At 42.6% G+C, this 19,362-nt stretch overlaps 2 protein-coding genes across 2 annotated transcripts; both read left to right on the top strand.

Moving 5' to 3' along the window:
• Positions 1-895: 895 nt before the first annotated feature.
• On the top strand, positions 896-3,936 carry LOC310924479 (protein FAM222B-like; the record flags this gene model as incomplete). The annotated part of the gene is made up of 2 exons (XM_083886222.1): positions 896-977; positions 1,775-3,936. 2 exons carry the CDS (start codon positions 896-898, stop codon positions 3,934-3,936), a joined length of 2,244 nt encoding a protein of 747 aa, XP_083742348.1.
• A 7,612-nt stretch (positions 3,937-11,548) lies between these two features.
• On the top strand, positions 11,549-19,112 carry LOC310925157 (transient receptor potential cation channel subfamily V member 1-like; the record flags this gene model as incomplete). Its single annotated transcript, XM_083887031.1, has 13 exons — positions 11,549-11,730; positions 13,114-13,266; positions 13,481-13,623; positions 14,062-14,199; positions 15,072-15,376; positions 15,530-15,706; positions 15,804-15,959; positions 16,104-16,199; positions 16,850-16,920; positions 17,053-17,218; positions 17,432-17,498; positions 17,583-17,923; positions 18,981-19,112. The coding sequence occupies 13 exons, from the start codon at positions 11,549-11,551 to the stop codon at positions 19,110-19,112; spliced, it is 2,127 nt and encodes a 708-aa protein (XP_083743157.1).
• Positions 19,113-19,362: the final 250 nt, after the last annotated feature.

Consider the following 19,362-nt stretch of genomic DNA (forward strand, 5'->3'; position numbering starts at 1 on the left):
ATGGTTGTGGCTGTCGGCTGGGGAATGTGTCCCGTGTGTCCCTGTTGTTCATGATGCTTCTATATAAGTGTGATATAATTCTACAAAATGTATTTTTCAACTGTGATGATTTAGCTTATACATACAGCTGAAACAACTGATTATTTTAGCTTCTTAAATGTGAATCTATTCTTCATCGCTTTGTGCGTGTAGTGAATACTTTTGGTTTGTGGACAAAACAAGACATTTGAGAACAACATCAACACCAGGTTTGACAAACACTGGTCAAACTTTTTTATTATTTTCTGATATTTTATGGACCGAACGATTACTCGATTAACAGTGAAAATAATCGACAGATTAATCGATTATGCAAACAATCGTTAGTTGCAGCTCTGCTTATATGATAGGGTCACATCAATGCCTAAAGGACACTTTTCACTCTTTCCTGATCAAAAGTTGGGTTTTCTTTATGGTTAGATTAGACATTATTTTACAAATTCACAATTATTCTATAGTGAAAGTATATGTGCATTCAGGAGAATTGGTTTGGTTCCTGCTTTCTATAACCTCAGCAGAGGAAAGTGTGTTTGTTGTTCTGGCACATCCTCGTGCTAGTTTGGTAAATTGTAAGCTACCGTCTTCCTGTGTTTATGTGCTGCTTTGTTGGAGGAACAATTACCTGTCCTCCTTATCTCTCTGAGAGGTGCACTGCACACACTCACTCCCACAGAGCTATGGTTTCAAAAGTTAAAAGTTGGAATTTAAAATGCTGCGAAACTGTCGAAACTTGGTGAAAAGGAAAGTCGTCTCCTGCAAAACGTAAGTGTCCGACGGCAGCTGACCACCACCTGCTCTGTTTCTCCACAGCATGGTGGTGAAAAGGCGTCTCATGCTTCATTAGTGGAACAGTGACATGCTGGCCTGTCTGCCAGCATCAGGTGACCCTACCATCAGACTTCTCTCCCGCACGCAGATGAACACTGGACTTCAGAAATGTGAGTGCTTTGCTTTTGTCAGTGGTCAGCTGGCATCATCATCATCATCATCATCATCATCATCATCGCACTGTGTTAAGGTTCACGTTACCATTTATGCACCAAGTATAAAGGGAAAGTTCCCAAGACTTACTTGACAACACGTTGTGATTGTACAACATGATGTCGCAATTTCTGACTTTGAACACTTACCAAACACTTGTTTTTTCTTCTTCTTTAGACTGGGTTTAGACTGCACAATATTTCTATCGGCTAACGTTGGCTTTAAAATTAATTAATGGTGATATTGGCAAGCAGGCCAAGTTCCCCTGATATGACAAATAACCAAAATGGTGGGCAGAACTGACTTATGCTTGCCTTCTCCAACTTCTTCTTTATGTTTTTGTATTTTATGTAGTTTATCTATACCTTGTGCAACATGAATATGCAGGATATTATGTTAACTGCACTACAGAAGAGTCTAAATCCCCACACTATTGAAGATTTATTTTATCATCATTGATCAATAATTCCGTAATTCACACCATTTGATTCACATAATCCTAAAATAATGCTATCGATCGTTGGCTACAAAAATAAATTGCCTACCCCAGCTTTAATACAAGTCATTTAGGAGAAATAAAATGTCAGCTGTTCAAAGTTTAACAATTAAAACCACTGATGCAAATCTGGAGGTTCTTTGTCAACATGGTGCAATTATCCATAATTAAAGTGTTATTCAACGTTCTCTCTTTTAGTGATGTACATCATCATCATCTCACTCACTGTTATATTGTCTGACCTTGTATTCATTGCAGGGGAAACTACACAGAAGATGAGATCTGCCAACTATCCAACCCCAGCAGAGTTGGATGCCTATGCTAAGAAAGTTGCCAACAACCCTCTGAGCATCCAGATATTTCCCAACAGTGTCAAAGTACCTCAAAGGAAGCACATTCGACGCACAGTAAACGGACTTGACACATCTCAGCGCCACAGTCCCTACCCCTCTCAGGTCAGCGCCAGCGGGGGCCTGCTGGCCGTCCTCCGTGCGCCTCTCAAAGGGGTCATCAAAGATTCAGACGGCAGCCGAGCCCGACAGCTTCACAAGGCCATCATGAATCCTCACAGCGGGCCATACGTCACTCAAAGCACTTTAAACCTTTCCCAGCCTGCGCCTCATCTCCAGGGCCCATCCCAGGCTGTCCAGAAGCAGGCTATGGTTCACCCACAGGTGCTACAGCAACAGCAGCAAAGTTTGACTCATCCAATAACTCTACAGCAGCCTCAAACGATGCCGCACCCACAGGCTTTACAACAAAGGAGCATGGCTCACTCGCAGGCTCTGCAGCGACAGCAGAGCTTGACCCAGGCTCAGACTTCACAGCAGCAAAGATTGGTTCACCCACAAGGAATCCAGAGGCAGCAGAGTCTGCCTCACAGCCAGGCACTGCAGCAGCAGCAGCAGCAGCAGCAACAGCAGCAGCAGCAACAACAGCAGCAACAACAACAACAACAGCAGCAGCAGCAGCAGCAGCAACAGCAGCAGCAGCAACAACAACAACAACAGCAGCAGCAGCAGCAGAGCCAGTCCTGCCCATCCGTTGTACCACAGCAGAGAATTTCACATCTGCAGACAATAAGGCATCAGGCAGCTCCTCCGCAAGCTTTACTCACACAAGGAGTGACTCAGGATCTGCGCCACATATCTGATGGAGCTCAGCTACCGAGTCTGCAGCACACCCAAGGGCCCGTTAGCTCACAGCCACTCCCCCAGGCTGTTGGCGCAGGACCCCCTACCATGCCCCCTAACAGCCTCCAGCAGCCCCCACTGGGTCCGTATGGGCCCCGGAAGCTCCCGGATGCAGATGCCCCACCAAATATTACTGTGTCTACCTCCACCATCCCACTGTCCATGGCAGCCAGCCTGCATCAGAACCGGCCTGGTGACCTAAGCAGCATTGTGCACCAAATCAACCAGCTGTGTCAGGCACGGGCTGGCATGGGCACCACCTCAGTCTGTGAGGGGCAGATCGCAAACCCTAGCCCCATCAGCCGCAACCTGTTGATAAACGCCAGCTCAAGAGTGTCCTCGCACCACCCGACTCTGGGCTCAGTGTCCAGCTGCCTCATGGTGGGACCCCCAGACAAAGCTGCAGCTCAGACTCCCAGTGCTGTGCTGCACTCACAGCCAAATATAGCTGCTGCTAACAGTATAACTGCCTTTCACTCCGACCCGGAGAAGGTACAGCTGCAGCAGCAGCAGCAGCAGCTTCAGCAGCAGCAGCAGCAGCTTCAGCAACAGCAGCAGCAGCTTCAGCACCTTTTACATCAGCAGAAACAGCAGCAGCAACAACAACAGTTGCAGCAGCAGCAGCAGCAGCATTTACAACAGCTGCAACAACAACAGCGCTCCTGGGCACAGCACCAGCTGGCCCACATGCAGCAGCCTCCTGAGGGGGCTCATCCCTGTAAGAACCCAAGAATAGAGGCTCCAGCTGAGTGTGCTTTCCCCTCTGGAAACCTAAATTATTCCCACAAGTTACCAAACACTGCACAATCCTTCCCCCTGAAACACCCAGCAGAAAAAACACGACCTTCATCCCCTGTTAACTGCCCAGTAGGTTCCATGCCTTACATTAATAGCCACTACATGCAGCCTCCATGGGGGAGCCTTCCAGCCACAGCAGGAAACAATGGATCTGGCCCTCAGGACGTCTCAGGGGCTTACCAGGGAGGACAGGCTTCTGCGTCCACGGACCGCATCCCTGGAGCAAAGTATAGGCCAGGGAGGGAGGCTCCTAGTGGCCCCTCAAAGTTAATGAAGAATGTGGATTTCTTAGGAGGGGACTACCAGATGCCCAGCTTTCAGGAGCAGAACTTGGATGTTCTAGAGAAGATGCACAGGTCAGCCATGGGCCAGGTTCAGGAGCCCAGAAATGGCGGCACTGTCCACACTCATCATGCTGGCTACCGTTAAAGCGTGTGCTTATCCCCTTGGTGTTTTGAGTTTTGTCTCAACGGCTACTTTAAGCTTCTGTGGTTTATTCTTTAAGATCTTGCAGGTGATCAGTTTCTGTGTCAGAGCTTGATTTGTAGGCCCCCACCAGGTTGTGATGTTTCGAAGTAATTCTCAGGTCTTAAGCCATGTCGTACCTTTTGTTGCAGATGAAGGGTTTTTGAGATTGTTGCGCAGAACTCCTCTTTTCATCACTGGCATGTCTTTGCTGCTTGTTTTCATGTATATATGATGTTTTAAATATTAAGTTTGCAGCTGAGAATATGCTTGCCATATAATCGCAGTGCTTCTCCTACGTTGACAACATGGGACAACTTTAGTTTTCTTTTTCCAGCATTTGTGGCCTTACAACTGCCCAAAGGCAAGACTTGAGATGTCCTTGTGAAACGATTTTATTTACAGTAATTTATCGCCTGAAAGGATTTGTGTACCATTTAAATAAGAAGGTTATTTGTATATGCAATTAACAAGACTGTTGATAAGGGTTTTTTTTTTTTTGCCCAGGAGCGCTCTCCTGCTGTTGAGGTGTACACTGTCAAAGGGCCTGAGTTAGAGCCACAACTCTTATCGGGAATACAACATGGCTTCTGAGCTGAGCTGTGATTGGTCCTGGTAGTTTTTGCTTCGTTCCACGTGCAAACGGCGGCAGTGGACGAAAAAAATGGCCGACTCGTTGTTTTCTGTTTCTGAGCGGAATTCCCTTGTGTATGGAAAGTTTAAAGTGCCCTCATGAGTGTAATATTTGTTGTAGTATTACTTTACGACAGTTTTTATTTTATTTCTGTAGATGGTCCAACTTGAACTGTAGAAATTACTTTTAAATGTTATGATTAATATTTGGCAAAAGGAGCAGAGTCTCCGGTCGGCCTCTATTTGTCTAAAGCTAATGTGAAACCGAACAGCATCCCATAATTATTATTAAAATAGTTTGTGTGTGTCGGTATGTGAAAAGCAAAGTGATCACTTGCAAGCGTGCAAGGTCTTCGAAAAACAAAGTGCAAGCTGGGGAAATGATTTGTTCCCTCACCACTTTACTACTGTAATGCAAGTGAACGGATGTGGTGTGGCCTGTGTCTGTGTGGCTGTTCACCTGCGAATCACTGGCCTTACCTGTGTCGTACATGTGCTACCTATGAAACAAACAAAAACATTTACTGCAGGTCATTCTGCTGGATGCGTCGAGCACAAAGCTTTGGACCCATTTCCTTCTCCTGTTCTGTGTTTGTTTTTGTTTTTTTGGGTCAAATTTTGTCCAAGCTTTTGTTGCTCTGTTGTCATCGAGCCTTCTGGAAAAAGCCTTAAACGTCACTGACTTTCTCTGCCAGGAGCTTAACTATGGCATCGTTTCCCCCGAAGCTTTTGGTCATTTGGAATTTGTTAAAACTGTGCTGTCAGATCTTAGGGCATTGTTAATATGTATAGGCAGTCGGACCAGGTGATTCTTTTTGTCCTTTAATTGGAAATATTAGGGTGAAACCTGTTCATAAATCACCTGTTCTGCTGCCTTAAATGTTGCCTAACTATCAAGGATTTAAGATGATTTTAAGAGTAAATATAAATAGTATGTATTTAGCAGAATTAATAGATATGTAGATCAGGGCTGTAGCAGTTATCTTAAAGTATTTGGACTGTGTTTTAGTTGTTATACTTATTAAATATCCTGATATCGTTTAATTTATTTCTTTGGACCACTGCATCCTGAAGCCATAGGTGATTTCACATTAGGTGCCATAGGTGACACACATTGATGATGCAGACAGCGGGGGAAAAAGAAACGGACTCAGCAAAGGTTTGCATCTGTGCTTTAATCTTACACAAACACCCAGTGCGTTTCCCTGTAGAGACACAAAATGGCGTCGCGCTGAGGCGTCGGTCGTCTTCAGAGAAAAGGTGGGAGAGAAAAAAAAAAAACCGTACCATTTCTGGATTCTGCTCTTCATACTTGACGGCAGTTTGTTATTTTTCCTGGCTCTTGTTTTTGACGTGCCTGCCCCTTGAAGCTGCTATTGAATTTAATCTTAACACACACTACTATGATTTGTGTGTGTGTTTGTGTGCGTGTGTATACGTGTGTGAATAGTAATGATGTACGGGCTGTTAAACGGTGACAAACAACGGGGATGGGTGAAAGACGGCCGCCTCTCTCTGTCTGTCAACATGGCTGTCATTGGATTATACCAGGAGATGACTGTACATGTGCGATTACCGAGCGGTGTTAGAGGTGGTGGTGGTGGTGGAGGTGGAGGTGGTGGTGGTGGTGGTGGTGGTGGTTCCCTCGTGTCCGTCTCTTCACCTCAACAAGAACAGACGCCGAGTGAGAACGACGAGACCATGTGACCCCACACCTGTCCTCTTCATGTTGAACTGCCTCGTTACAGCCCGACACAGTCAGGTTCTACACTTTCATATGAAGTGCCTCCACTGGGCTTAGTATGGAGAAACGTGTGTGTGTGTGTGTGTGTGCGAGCGTGTGTGTGTTTGTTGAGCTTGGGTACTTGCACACGGGTGTGCACGAAGTTAATCTCTGATGGGGGACCAAGCTACTTAGTGTAACTACTGATACTGTGTCATGGACTAAAGTCCTGAAGTGTGCCACGATTCCTCGACACTGTCGGGATGTGTGAACTGTTTGCTGCTGACTCACTGACCAAAGTGACCAAGCGTTCCTCTCTCTGTAAACCCCCCCACCCCCCCCCCTCCCTTTCCCTCTCTCAGCCAAAAGCCTCAGCAGGCTTTTCGTGGGGGGAACTTATTATGTTCTAACAGTAATAAGCAACAAGCTGGTGACATAAAGAAGAGCTGCTGCCCTCATTTACTGGTCGAAGAAGTTGTGAAGTAAAAAAAAAAAACTGTAAAGGTGTAAAGAGAGCATGAAGAAATCTAAAGAGAGTGATTCCTGCCTGCACAGAAAAAAGCTAATCACCAACGATTTACGAGAATCGAAGGAAAATAATTTGAGGTTATGAATATTTTCTGGGATCGTTATCAGAAAGAACTCTGGAACAGATCGACGTCTGAGGACATTAACCAGACGTTAACATTCCGGACAATCTGTGGACCCGTGCTCCGACGTCGGTCCGCGCCTGTAAACAGATTTTGACCCTAAAAAGAACATCTTTTGGTTTGTGGACTGAACACAGATATTTGAGGACATTTGTCATCTTGAGTTTTTGGAAAACACAGACTGAAGTGTTTCTCTGTCTGACAATAATCAATAGTGGAAATGATTGGAAAGTTGCAGACGAGTTTTGTCGTCCACGGGCACTGTGAGAGGTCGTTTGGTGGTTTTATTTCGGTGCAGGTTTGTAACCGCTCTCTGTAGATCGATCTGGACTCCAGCAGTGGTGGAGGGGGCTCACTGTCTCTACTTTGTGAAAATGTGATATTCCAGTTTTGCCTAACCTTCAGGAATAAAATGTCTTGCACAAACATTCCCCCCCCCCCCCCCCCCCCCAACCAAAATAAAGTTTGCAAACACAGTGCGTTTACCGGCATTTTGTCTTTATTTCCACACGTGAGGACAGTGAAGATGATTCGAGTCCCTCCAAGTGTTCATGTGTGAACTCTTTATTCATTATTGTTTAATTTCGTTTGGAATTCAGTGAATCTGCCGAGTTAGACTGAAAATTGGGACAGTTGTAGAACAAGTGGTGGAACTGGATAGCCCAGTTGGTAGAGCTTGTTCCCTGAGGGATGAGGCCCCCCAGCGTTCATCCTGAAAAATGGCACTCCCAGAATTTGTAAAGTACGTATGCAAAGAAATTCTCGGATTTATAAAACCGGCGAACGAGTGACACCCCCCATTCCTGTTCCACCCACAAATTAATCTACAAATGACTCTAAAACGGGTCTCTGTCGTTGTTTTTTTCCAAATTGTTATTAATATTTCTTTTTAATTTATAATATTCTATATATTTAGTTATTTATAATTTGTTAAATTGTTGTTTCTCTTTTGTTGTTGTGATTTGTACTTCAGGGCCACCGTAGAAGAGGGCCCCTGATCCGCCCCCTCTCTCAAATATCTGTCTATAAAATGTTTCCATCCTGAATACCACAGTTGGAGGTGGTTTGAGGACAAATGTCCACATTCTTGAGCGTGCAAGAACACAATAATCTGAAGATCTAAAGATTGGAGAACGCCTCGGCTGAAGTTTCAGGTTTTTATAAACGCACACCAGTCGGCACCCATATATTTATTTATCTGCAGCCACTCTCAAAATATGAAAAGTGATTTATTTTTCCTCATGTTCAAAATGTGCACACGGTGAGTGCGTTTACATGCGCACTAAAACACTGATTATTATCAGGTTTTTGTAGTTTTCTGGTTATTCCAAGTGCTCACGTAAACGGAATAAACCGATTTCATTATCAGAAAAACCTGTTTAACTCACCTAGGTTTCTGTCAATAATCTGGTTTCCACGTGTGTCAAACTCGAGGCCCGGGGGCCAGATGTCATGTCATTTTATGATTGATTGGTCTTTTGATTGGCAGGTGATTAATTGATCTTAAAAATCTGTGTTAAAATAGGTCTATGCTGCTTTAAGGTGTGCGTTGACCATAAACTACATTTCCCACAATGCACGGCAATTGCGTTACCCGCAAAGTGACGGCATCCCGCCACTAGATCGCAGTGTATCATTGTATGTATCTATCCAAGTCTTTTTTTCTGAGGGTGTGTTTTTGAAGCAGTGCATGCTGCAGGTGTGTGAGCAGGTCTCACCCTGACCACAGACAGACTTTTAAAGCTGTTAGTTTGTCAAGAAACACCATCGCGGCCCGGGTTACATCTCTAATGCATCATATGTGTAACTTTACCTTTATATTCGGTTCCATTTAGTTCCATTTATACTGTATGACGGGTTACATCTGACCATTTGAGGGTAACCATTATGCTGATGTGGCCCTCAGTGAAAATGAGTTTGACACCCCTTAAAGGCTTAAATGGTTTATTCCAGTTACCCGATTATTGCCAGTAATCGATTTTTAGTGTGCATGCAAAAGCACTCGCTCACACACTTAATTCTTGGAAAAAAGTCAGTGTGTGTTTATTTATTTCCATGTTTATTTAGATGTTGAAGACTGTGGCCGTGTGCGATGACAGATCTCAAAGGAGGGATGTTTATCCTGAGAGAGAGAGGCCCCAGAGTGAATTCAGTGTTTAGATCCCACAGTTTCCCTGACATGAATTATTTTAGTATATCTGTAAGTATTAGGTCGGGGAACGTATTAACGTCAAATACAGGTTCTGCTTGTGGTACGGAAATGACACCGCAGATACTCGGTTGTTCTTGTTGAGTCAAATGAGTAGGTCTGGGATTGGCTAAAGCAGGAACAACAGTATTTAAAGGTAAATGACCCACAGCAGAGAGAAAGTCATACACTAACACATGGGTGTCAAACTCTGGCCCGCGGGCCAAATTTGGCCCGCCGTGTAATTTCATTTGGCCCTTGAGGCAATATCAAATTAGCATTAGAGCTGGCCCGCCGGTATTAACACCGCTAATACTACAAATCCTATAATGCTCTGCTGTTGTTTTGTATTCATTGTTATTTTATTTTCAAATGTATTAGCTTGTGGAAAAAGTTAATGTTGATATTTACCTCAGAAGGCTGCAAATAGAAAAGAGGCATTCCATTTTTTATTTAAATTTGATTTAATATGCCATTGATGTTTTTTCGTTTGTTTTTTGAAAGTTGATTTTGCACTATTAAGTTATATAAGCGTTGCTTGTTCCATATTCAGTGTTAAAGCAAATCAGTGTAGCAAACTGAGCAATAATTAACGTTTTGTTCATGCACTTTCTCTTGCTACTTCAAGGCTTGAATGTTTGATTCATTCATTATTGTTATTTTATTTTCAAATGTATTATTAGCCTGTGGAAAAAGTTCATTTTGATATTTACCTCAGAAGGCTGCAAACAGAAAAGAGGCATTCAATTTTTATCCATCCATTATCTACCGCTTATCCTGTATTTAAGGTGCATTCAATTTTTATTTAAATTTTATTTGATATGCCATTGATATTTTTTTATTATTATTATTATTTGAAACTCGATTTTGCATGTCACTATAAAGTTATATAAGCCTTGCTTGTTCAATATTCAATGCAAAACTTGTTTGGGTCCCTATTAAAAGGTTAATTGGTAACGCTTTCTTTTACAGTCCCCTAATTACCTGGTATTTAGCTGGTAAATTCATGGTAACACTAAAGTGTTGCTAGGTAATTACCAAGGGTAATAAGATAAGTAAATACAGTGAAACCGTTGCCAAAATACTGGGTAATGCACGGTAATGTACTCGGTAAGTAAAGTAAAACTGTACTGTAAAAGAAAGCCAAGCTTGTTTCCATGTAATTACACACATTTTTAGGGTTAGGTTTGTTAGATTACCCCTTGGGTAAATAGCTAGTAATTAGGGGACTGTAGGTACCTGCTTATTACCAGTTTATAACCCAATAATACACTTACATTTACCATAGTTTTGCCATAGTTTAGCTGTACATACCTTCTTATTAACAGCAGTAATAACACGCTATAATTAACTATATAGTTACCAGGTAAATGCCCAGTATTTTGGCAACAGTTTCACTGTATTTACTTTCTTATTACCATTGGTAATTACCTAGTAACACTTTGGTGTTACCATGAATTTACCAGCTAAATACCAGGTAATTAGGGGACTGTAAAAGAAAGCGTTACCAGTTAATTTGTTCAACCTTGGCCTGCGGCTTTGATCAGTTTAAAATTTTGGCCCACTCTGTATTTGAGTTTGACACCCCTGCACTAACAACTGAAAACAAAGACTGCAACACTGGTTTGGGGAGCTTGACTGGCTCACCAGCTGAAACTCAGATGAGTTTCTGAGGAAGGCGCGGGGGAGAGGAACATATACCACTCTTATGGGGGGTGAGGCGGGGAGTGATGACTGATTCACAGCCAACACTGAAAACAGGTAAAACAGAGTTTCTGCATCATCCAGGCAGAAAAGGAACACTTCGGTGTGACAAGTCACGTTGTATTACCTGTTTATTTCTGACACCATTCCTACATAAAGCGTAGAAACAACAACAACAACAAAACGGATTGGGTTTCAATGATAATATTATACGTATATATATATATATACAATAAAGCTCTGGTGCACAGGTCCACCCTGGACTCACTCATTAGTTCTCTTTCTCAGGAGCCTCAGGCATTTTCCTGCTTCAACCTCACCCTGATTATTTACTCTCACTTTATTTGCATGTCATCAAGCTTCTTTTTTTGTTTTTAGAACTTTGTCTTTGTCAGTGTTGTTTAAAGCAAGGCTCTCAAAGGTTTACTACCTGAGAAAAGTATCGCCGACAGTTTCGATCCCAGCTCTGGTCCTTGCATTCTATTTCTTCCTTTTCCAATGGGAAAATGTTGTATCGACAACAGGCACGTCCTCTGGGCACAGGGAGGGGCTTGACCACGGGCTACACCCTTCCCACCACCTCAAATCATGCACCTGAGCAGCAGCCCCTCAACATACCTGATGAGCCGCCTGTGGAGTCGCACACTCTCGTCTTCACTACATTGAACAACAAGCAAGATGGAGAGGGAATCATCGGAGGATGGCGAGCAGCTCGATGAAGTCTCCGGCGGTCTGGACGAGCAGCTCGATGAAGACTCTGACAGTCTGGACGAGCAGCTCGATGAAGACTCTGACAGTCTGGACGAGCTTCTGAGCACAGATATCACTCAAATGGATTCACCTAAGTTTCCAATGAATAGGTAACCAATTCTACTTGGGAGGAAAAGGAGTTTAATTTCAGTTTGACAAGCCCATGCATGTGCACTTGAATGATTCACTGATGCAGATACAGGAGTCATCAGCTCGGACACAGCTGTGGTTCAAGTTTAAATAGTTTTTTTCGCTTTTTGAGACTGGGCTTCACATGGTTGGTGTAGTGGTGTGGTTAGCACTCTTGCCTTTGCAGCAAAAAGACCCGGGGTCCGAGCCTCGGTTGGAACAACGGCCTTTCTGCATGGAGTTTGCATGTCCTCCCCAGTGTGTGTGTGTGTGTGTGTGTGTGTGTGTGTGTGTGTGTGTGTGTGTGTGTGTGTGTGTGTGTGTGTGTGTGTGTGTGTGTGTGTGTGTGTGTGTTCTTGTACTTGCAGCATACTGAGGACCAGTGAGGGTTTTTAACCAACAAAGTGAGGACATTTTTACGGAGTGAGGACATTTTGGCCGGTCCTCGCTTTGTATTCATTGAAATAACTTCCTTAGGTTGCTATAACATGCTATACTCAATTTGTAAAAATTAAAAAAAAAAATTTGGGGGAATTTTTTTTCCAAATGTTTTTTAATGTTTTTTTCCCAAAAAAAGTTCACTTTTTTTTTTCAATTTTTTTCCCCCCAATTTTTCTTTCAAATGTTTTTTAAATATTTTTTTCAAGAAAAAAGTTCACATTTTTTTTCAATTTCTTTTTTCACATTTTGGAAGACATAGTATAGTTTGACTTTTTTGTCAAATTTTAGACCAACATTTTTTTTTTTTCTTTTTTTCAAATGTGTTTTAAATCTTTTTTTCCAAAAAAGTTCAAATTTTTTTTTCATTTTTTTTTTCATTTTGGAAGACATAGTATAGTATGACGTTTTTGTCAAATTTTGGACCAAAAATTACCAAAAAAAAAAATTTTTGAAAAAGTTTTCCAGCCCATTTTGCTCTGGGGCTCCACCTGCAGACATCTCATGGTACTGCAACCACTAGTTCTTTGTAGATATTCGTAATTGTGTTGATTTATAAAGTGGAAATGCTGGTCCTCACTTTGTCAGCAACCCAGTCCTCAGTATGCAGCAAGTACAAGAATGTGTGTGTGTGTGTGTGTGTGTGTGCGTGCGTGTGTGTGTTTTCCTCCCACAGTCCAAAAACCTGAAATATGGGGATAAGGTAAACTGGACTCTAAATTGACCGTAGCTGTGAGAGTGAATGGTTGTTTGTCTCCATATGTGGCCATGCGATGGACTGGTGATCTGTGCCTCTCGCCCTATGAGATTGGCACAGCAGGATAAAGCAGTAGAAGATGGATGGATGGATGGATGGATGGATGACTAAAACCCCAGGAATGATGCATTCATGATTTGTGTGTTTCTCTATGTTTCAAACCATACAGTGTCACCACTGACAGTGTTGCTGTCACGTCAGCGTTCACCAGGCAGCGGCTCTTTGAAGCAGCGTCCCAGGGGAACAAGACTCAGCTGGATGGTCTGCTCAACTACCTGCTGGTTAATAAAAGACGACTTACGAGCCCAGAATTCACAGGCAAGTAGGAAGAAGCGGTTTGTTTGTCCCACTGTGTGCTACCTACCAATGTGTGCGAGTGTGTTAGTTTGAATCAGTGCAGCCATGTTGCCCTAAAATGCATTCTGTTGGGGGCCAGAGTGCGGTGAGACTGAAAGTAAAAGTAGGGCTTGTTCTGGTACGTGAAATCTCACTGATGTCAACACCTATATGGAATCGTGTGCACCGCTTTCAGATAGGGGGAAAACAGTGCTCCTCAAAGCTCTGCTGAACCTGAAAGACGGAAGAAACGACACCGTTGACGTTTTCCTCGACATCGCAGAGAAAACTGGAGATTTAAAAACACTGATCAACGCACCTTACAAAGATGTTTGCTACAAAGGTAGGTGACGGCATGGATTTGTTTTGCAGAGGGTATTTCAACAAAAGGCAAAATATCACATCTTTATATTACTCACATCACGCGCCTTTTGTCAGTTTGTGTACCGCTCATTCCCCCTCACCAAGGTCCACAGTAAAGACTGCCTTTTTTTTTAGCTCTCGGAGAAACAGGAGTTGCTGGTTTACTGCTGCCTCATTTGTGTCACTTAAAGGACTGTCTCACCTCATGCGACCACAAAAGCTTCCATGAGGTCGATTGCAACTCTCTCTGTTTCTCAGTAAAGTGTGACGACGTGAATTATCTCACGCCATGACTGACGGAGTCAAGGCAGAAGCAAACGAGTGAAGACAGCCAGTGTCTCACACCACATGTCTCAGTGTGGGATTTGTACAAAATCCTGACAACAACTTTGTCTGTTGTCAAACGCACACGTCACAGGTCAGACAGCGCTGCATGTCGCCATTGAAAGACGGAGCTTTGATCTCGTGAAGCTGCTGGTCCAGAAAGGAGCTGATGTGCAAGCCAAAGCCAGTGGAACCTTCTTCCAGCGTGATGCAGGACTGGGCTTTTATTTTGGTGAGTAAAGCTACATTAGAAACATCACCGGAAGCATTTTAAAGACATTAAAAATTGAGTGTACATGATGGCCCTGCACACTCTAAACACAATTTGTTCTTGTTAAAGGTCCAGTGTGTAAGAATTACTCACATCTACTGGTGAGACTGTGACAAACGTGCATTCACCACATGCATGAGGAAACAATGGTGTCCTTTTCAGGGGACGTTTCACAGCTCTCTGCAGTCTCCTCCTTCTTCTGGGCGGAGCTACTCTTCTTTGTTTGTGTAGTAACCGTTCACTTCAAACGCAAAACTGGCTGGTTTGTCCATTCAAAAACACTGGGGTGCAAGATGGCGACCTGTGTAAGACCAAGGCCCTCGCCTGAAATGACTATAAAAAAACTTAGATAATGTAATTACGCACAAACATTCTCATCAGTTGCTTGTTAAATTTCTGTAAATAAATCCTCCTAAATATCACACGCTGGACCTTTAGTTGGAACCTACCTCACCCAACCCTAACGGTGGCTAGAACTGTTGTCTCAGCAACAAGGTCACCAGTTTGAATCCCGGTTCAATAGAGGGCCTTTCTGAGTTTGCATGTTCTCCTCTCGCAATCCTGTGACCCTCATGTGGACGATAAAGTGGTAGAAGATTGTTTGGCTAAGTGAAGGTTTTGTTGGGCCATTGAACATTTTCAGAATTTAAAATGAGCCGTGACATTCTTAAGTTTTGGAATGACTGTCCTCGACTTTACAAACCCATGGTATTTTTTTTTAGATCATGTGTGTCGTGAGTGGGCAGTTTAAAAAATACATTTTATTCAATTTGGTTATTGTTTCAGTTGAGCGCGACCTCATAAATAAACTCGGCTTTGCTTGTTTCCTTCAGGAGAACTTCCACTGCCGCTGGCTGCCTGCACCAACCAGCCCAACGTTGTGTCCTTCCTCATGGATAACCCGCACAGACGAGCAGATTTGACCGACAAGGACTCACAAGGAAACACCGTCTTGCACGCTTTGGTGGTCATAGCGGACGACTCACCGGAAAACACCGAAATGTTTGTGACGATGTACGACAAGATCCTCATTCAGTACACCAAGATTAAGAAAACAAGACAAGTCAATCTGGAAGAGATTGAAAATGACCAGGGCTTGACTCCTCTGAAGTTAGCGGCCAAACTGGGGAAGATTGGAGTAAGTTTGTTTTGATACCCAAAGAATAATTATCACACATCGCTCGGATGTTTTCGGTTTTCCCTTCTTGAACTTGAAAAATCTGCCATATGTGTGTAAGGTTTGAGATTCTAACACCACATCATCTCTGTGTTGATCTTTCACCGAAAAAAGCTCTTCAGGCACATTTTGCACCGAGAATTTGTGGATGAGGAGATGATGCCGCTGTGCAGGAAGATCACAGAATGGGTCTATGGACCCGTTCACTCCTCACTTTATGACACAAGCTCCATCGACACCAACCAAGACAACTCTGTGTTGGACATAATCGTCTTTGGTAGCGAAAGTCCGGTTAGAACATGTTTGTTTCTACAGAATTATTGCTGTCATTGTGCTGCTCTTTTCTAATGTTCTAAGGTTTTTCATGTAAAACTGAACCTTTCCTCAGAATCGACCAGAGATGCTCCAGATCGAGCCTCTTAAAAGTACTCTCATGGACAAATGGGACAGGTTCGCTTCCAAGTTATTCTTGATGAACTTCATCGCGTATCTGGTATACCTGGTCATCTTCACTCTTGTGGCCTACTACAGAAAAGACGGGGAGGTGAGACTGAACAAAACCATCTTCAAAGAAATATATATAATATTATATATATATATATGAAGTTGTTATGTTATGTGTTAAATTACACATACTCAGAACCGGAAAGCAACGTTTTCTAAGATCAATCACCTTTTTCGCCTGCAGCCACCGTTTCCCTTTGAAGACGTCACGGTTGACTCCCTCCGTGTCACCGGCGAGCTCATCACCGTCTTAGGAGCAGTGTGGTTTCTCTACAAATCGGTGAGAAAGTAGAATCTAGAGTCTCGTACTTCACACAGAATAGGTCGACATTCATTCAAATGTACGGTAACGCTTTCTTTTACAGTCCCCTAATTACCAGGTAATATTTACCTGGTAAATTCATGGTAACACCAAAGTGTTACTAGGTAATTACCAATGGTAATAAGAAAGTAAATACAGTGAAACTGTTGCCAAAATACTGGGCATTTACCTGGTAACTATATAGTTAATTATAGCGTGTTATTACTGCTGTTAATAAGAAGGTATGTACAGCTAAACTATGGCAAAACTATGGTAAATGTAAGTGTATTATTGGGTTATAAACTGGTAATAAGCAGGTACCTAATTACTAGCTATCTACCCAAGGGGTAATCTAACAAACCTAACCCTAAAAATGTGTGTAATTACATGGAAACAAGCTTGGCTTTCTTTTACAGTACAGTTTTACTTTACTTACCGAGTACATTACCGTGCATTACCCAGTATTTTGGCAACTGTTTCACTGTATTTACTTATCTTATTACCCTTGGTAATTACCTAGCAACACTTTAGTGTTACCATGAATTTACCAGCTAAATACCAGGTAATTAGGGGACTGTAAAAGAAAGCGTTACCAAATGTACTTATATGTTTGAAATCTGCTTCCACAGATAACTATTTTAATATGGAACCCACCAAGCTTTAAGTCTCTGTACGCGGATGGAGTATTTGACATTCTCTTGTAAGTATCACCATGTCATACAAGGTTTGCCTGCTTCATGTCATTAGTGTTTTCACCGCTCCTTGTTACCGCACTTGCCAATATGACCAACAGTGTAGTCTGCCGCCTCTGATTGCCTTGTTGTGTTTGCAGTTTCCTGCAGGCGACACTTCTCCTGATTTGCACAATCGTATACGCCACTGGACGGAGGGAATATGTTGGACTCCTCGTGTTGTCTCTGGCTCTTGCCTGGATCAACCTCCTTTACTACACGAGAGGCTCTAAACAAATGGGGATATACGCTGTCATGATGCAAAGAGTAAGAATTGGTTTATAAGACGTATCAGCGAGCGCCATTGTCTGGAACTTTGGCGTCAGTCAGTTAAATCTAAATCCAAAAATGTAACGTCTGATACGATTATTTATCCATTCCTGTCTTGGAGTTGTTTCATGGTTGTTAGCGGTCCAGCGCTGAATCATTTTCAAGTTTAAAATCAACATTCCTAACCTTTCAAATACATTTTCTTTTTAGATGATCCTGAGTGACCTGTTGACCTTTTTATCTGTCTATTCGGTCTTGCTTGTTGGATTCTCAGCAGGTAAAACTCTCATGGTTTCCAAATTTAAAAGGTTAATTAGATGCAGAATAAAGTCTTCATCATTTATCATCTCCTCATCCTCAGCTCTGGTTTCTCTGATGGACGACTCCGATTCAGCTCAAGATCAAACAGCAAACAATGACTCGCTGCCACGGGAAAGGAGCGTTGATGCCGAGCCATTAAATGTATGCGAGAAGCCGACGTACGACGACCTCCGTTTCACAATACTGGAGCTCTTCAAGTTCACCATCGGAATGGGAAATCTGGAGTTCACCGACCACGTCCAGTATACGGGGGTTTTCTACATCCTGCTCATCACGTACATCGTTCTCACTTACATCCTGCTTCTCAACATGCTCATCGCCCTGATGGGCAACACAGTCGAAAGAATCTCCAAAGAAAATATAAACATCTGGAACCTGCAGGTGGGAAACTGTCAGTCAGTGCATTTTTTTAAAAGAAAGTCTAATGTTAATGTGATGATAATTCTTAACCCTTATATTGAAGCTGTTTTTTTCCATTACTATGTTAAAAACATAACGTATACATAGGCTATAATATATTATAATAATAATAATAATAATAATATAATGTATATATAGGCAAGTAGTGTATTTGTGAAATTTGGTCACAGTTCAAAGTTCAATAATAATTATAAAATAAAAACGGTCAATTTCGTGACTTTTGCACAAGTGTTTTGCACAAGTGTCACTACTTCACTAAGTACTACTATTACTGCCACTAAGACATATATATGCAATATACAAGTAATCATAACTTTGACTCAACAACACATAAGTAGATTAAAAAAATGCATTTTGTAAAGCCTGAACACATGACCTATAGACCCTTTCATTGTATACAAACATTCCAAGCCTAGCAAGGACGCACGCGCGCAGTTTGGGGTCAGAAAACAGTGCTAGCCGACGGCAATAGTCTGCCTGACCTAGCTTCCATAAAATATTGGGTAGATGATATTAGCAAGTAGCCAGATATCCGGTGGCCAACTATTCACTCTTACCTTAATAGATATACCTAGCCTGTACACACGAGGAAAGTCAACCTGAAGCCAACAAGCCCCCCTAGCAAGTCCCTTAATGCCTGTAATAGGGTTAGCTGGCGCTAGCTACAAGCTAGCTACGTCCAAGACCAGTAGTCATCTTATGTGTTGGACTGTTGACTTGGTACAAGTTAATGGTACTAATGGATGTGTTTTCTGAAACTGCGCGCACATATTCCTGTGACGTAGCTCTTGAAAGGGTCTATTAGCACACACCCCAGGGTGTCCATAGGCTATAATGAATTGTCTGTTTATTCTGTGTGTCTGTGAGCGCCGAAACAAACAACACAGTGTGTTTACTTTTCCATTTGCAAACAAAGAACACATTTCCAGATAACGTGAACAACGACACAAAGCATAGGCAAACGTTTGAGACGCTTAAAAGATCATTTCTTTTATTTCTTTTTGTCCTACATCCTCAGAGGGCGTCTACAATTTTGGACATAGAGAGAGGACTGCCCAAGTTTCTGAAGAATTGGCTGTTTTCCAGTGAGTCTTTTCTGACGCTGTGTCTGAAAAGTGAAGAGGGGAAGAGTCGCACATTTTTCAGGTAAACCATAATAACGATGAATGGTATCTAGGTAAGTGCTGTCATTACATCTATCTATAAACTCCAGGAACGTCTGTCTGCCTGTTATTCGCACTGACCTCAAACTTCACAGGCGTCTTGCTAGGGGCACGAGTTTGATGTAGTTTGGATAAGTAATGCAAAAATATATCGGTAGATATATCGGTAAAATAAGCGCACGTTGACAGCTCTACTGTAGCCACTCCCCCTCTCACTCACACAGCACTGTGGTCTAC

This window comes from Microchirus variegatus (genome assembly GCF_963457635.1).
Source record: "Microchirus variegatus genome assembly, chromosome: 3".
Lineage (NCBI taxonomy): Eukaryota > Metazoa > Chordata > Actinopteri > Pleuronectiformes > Soleidae > Microchirus > Microchirus variegatus.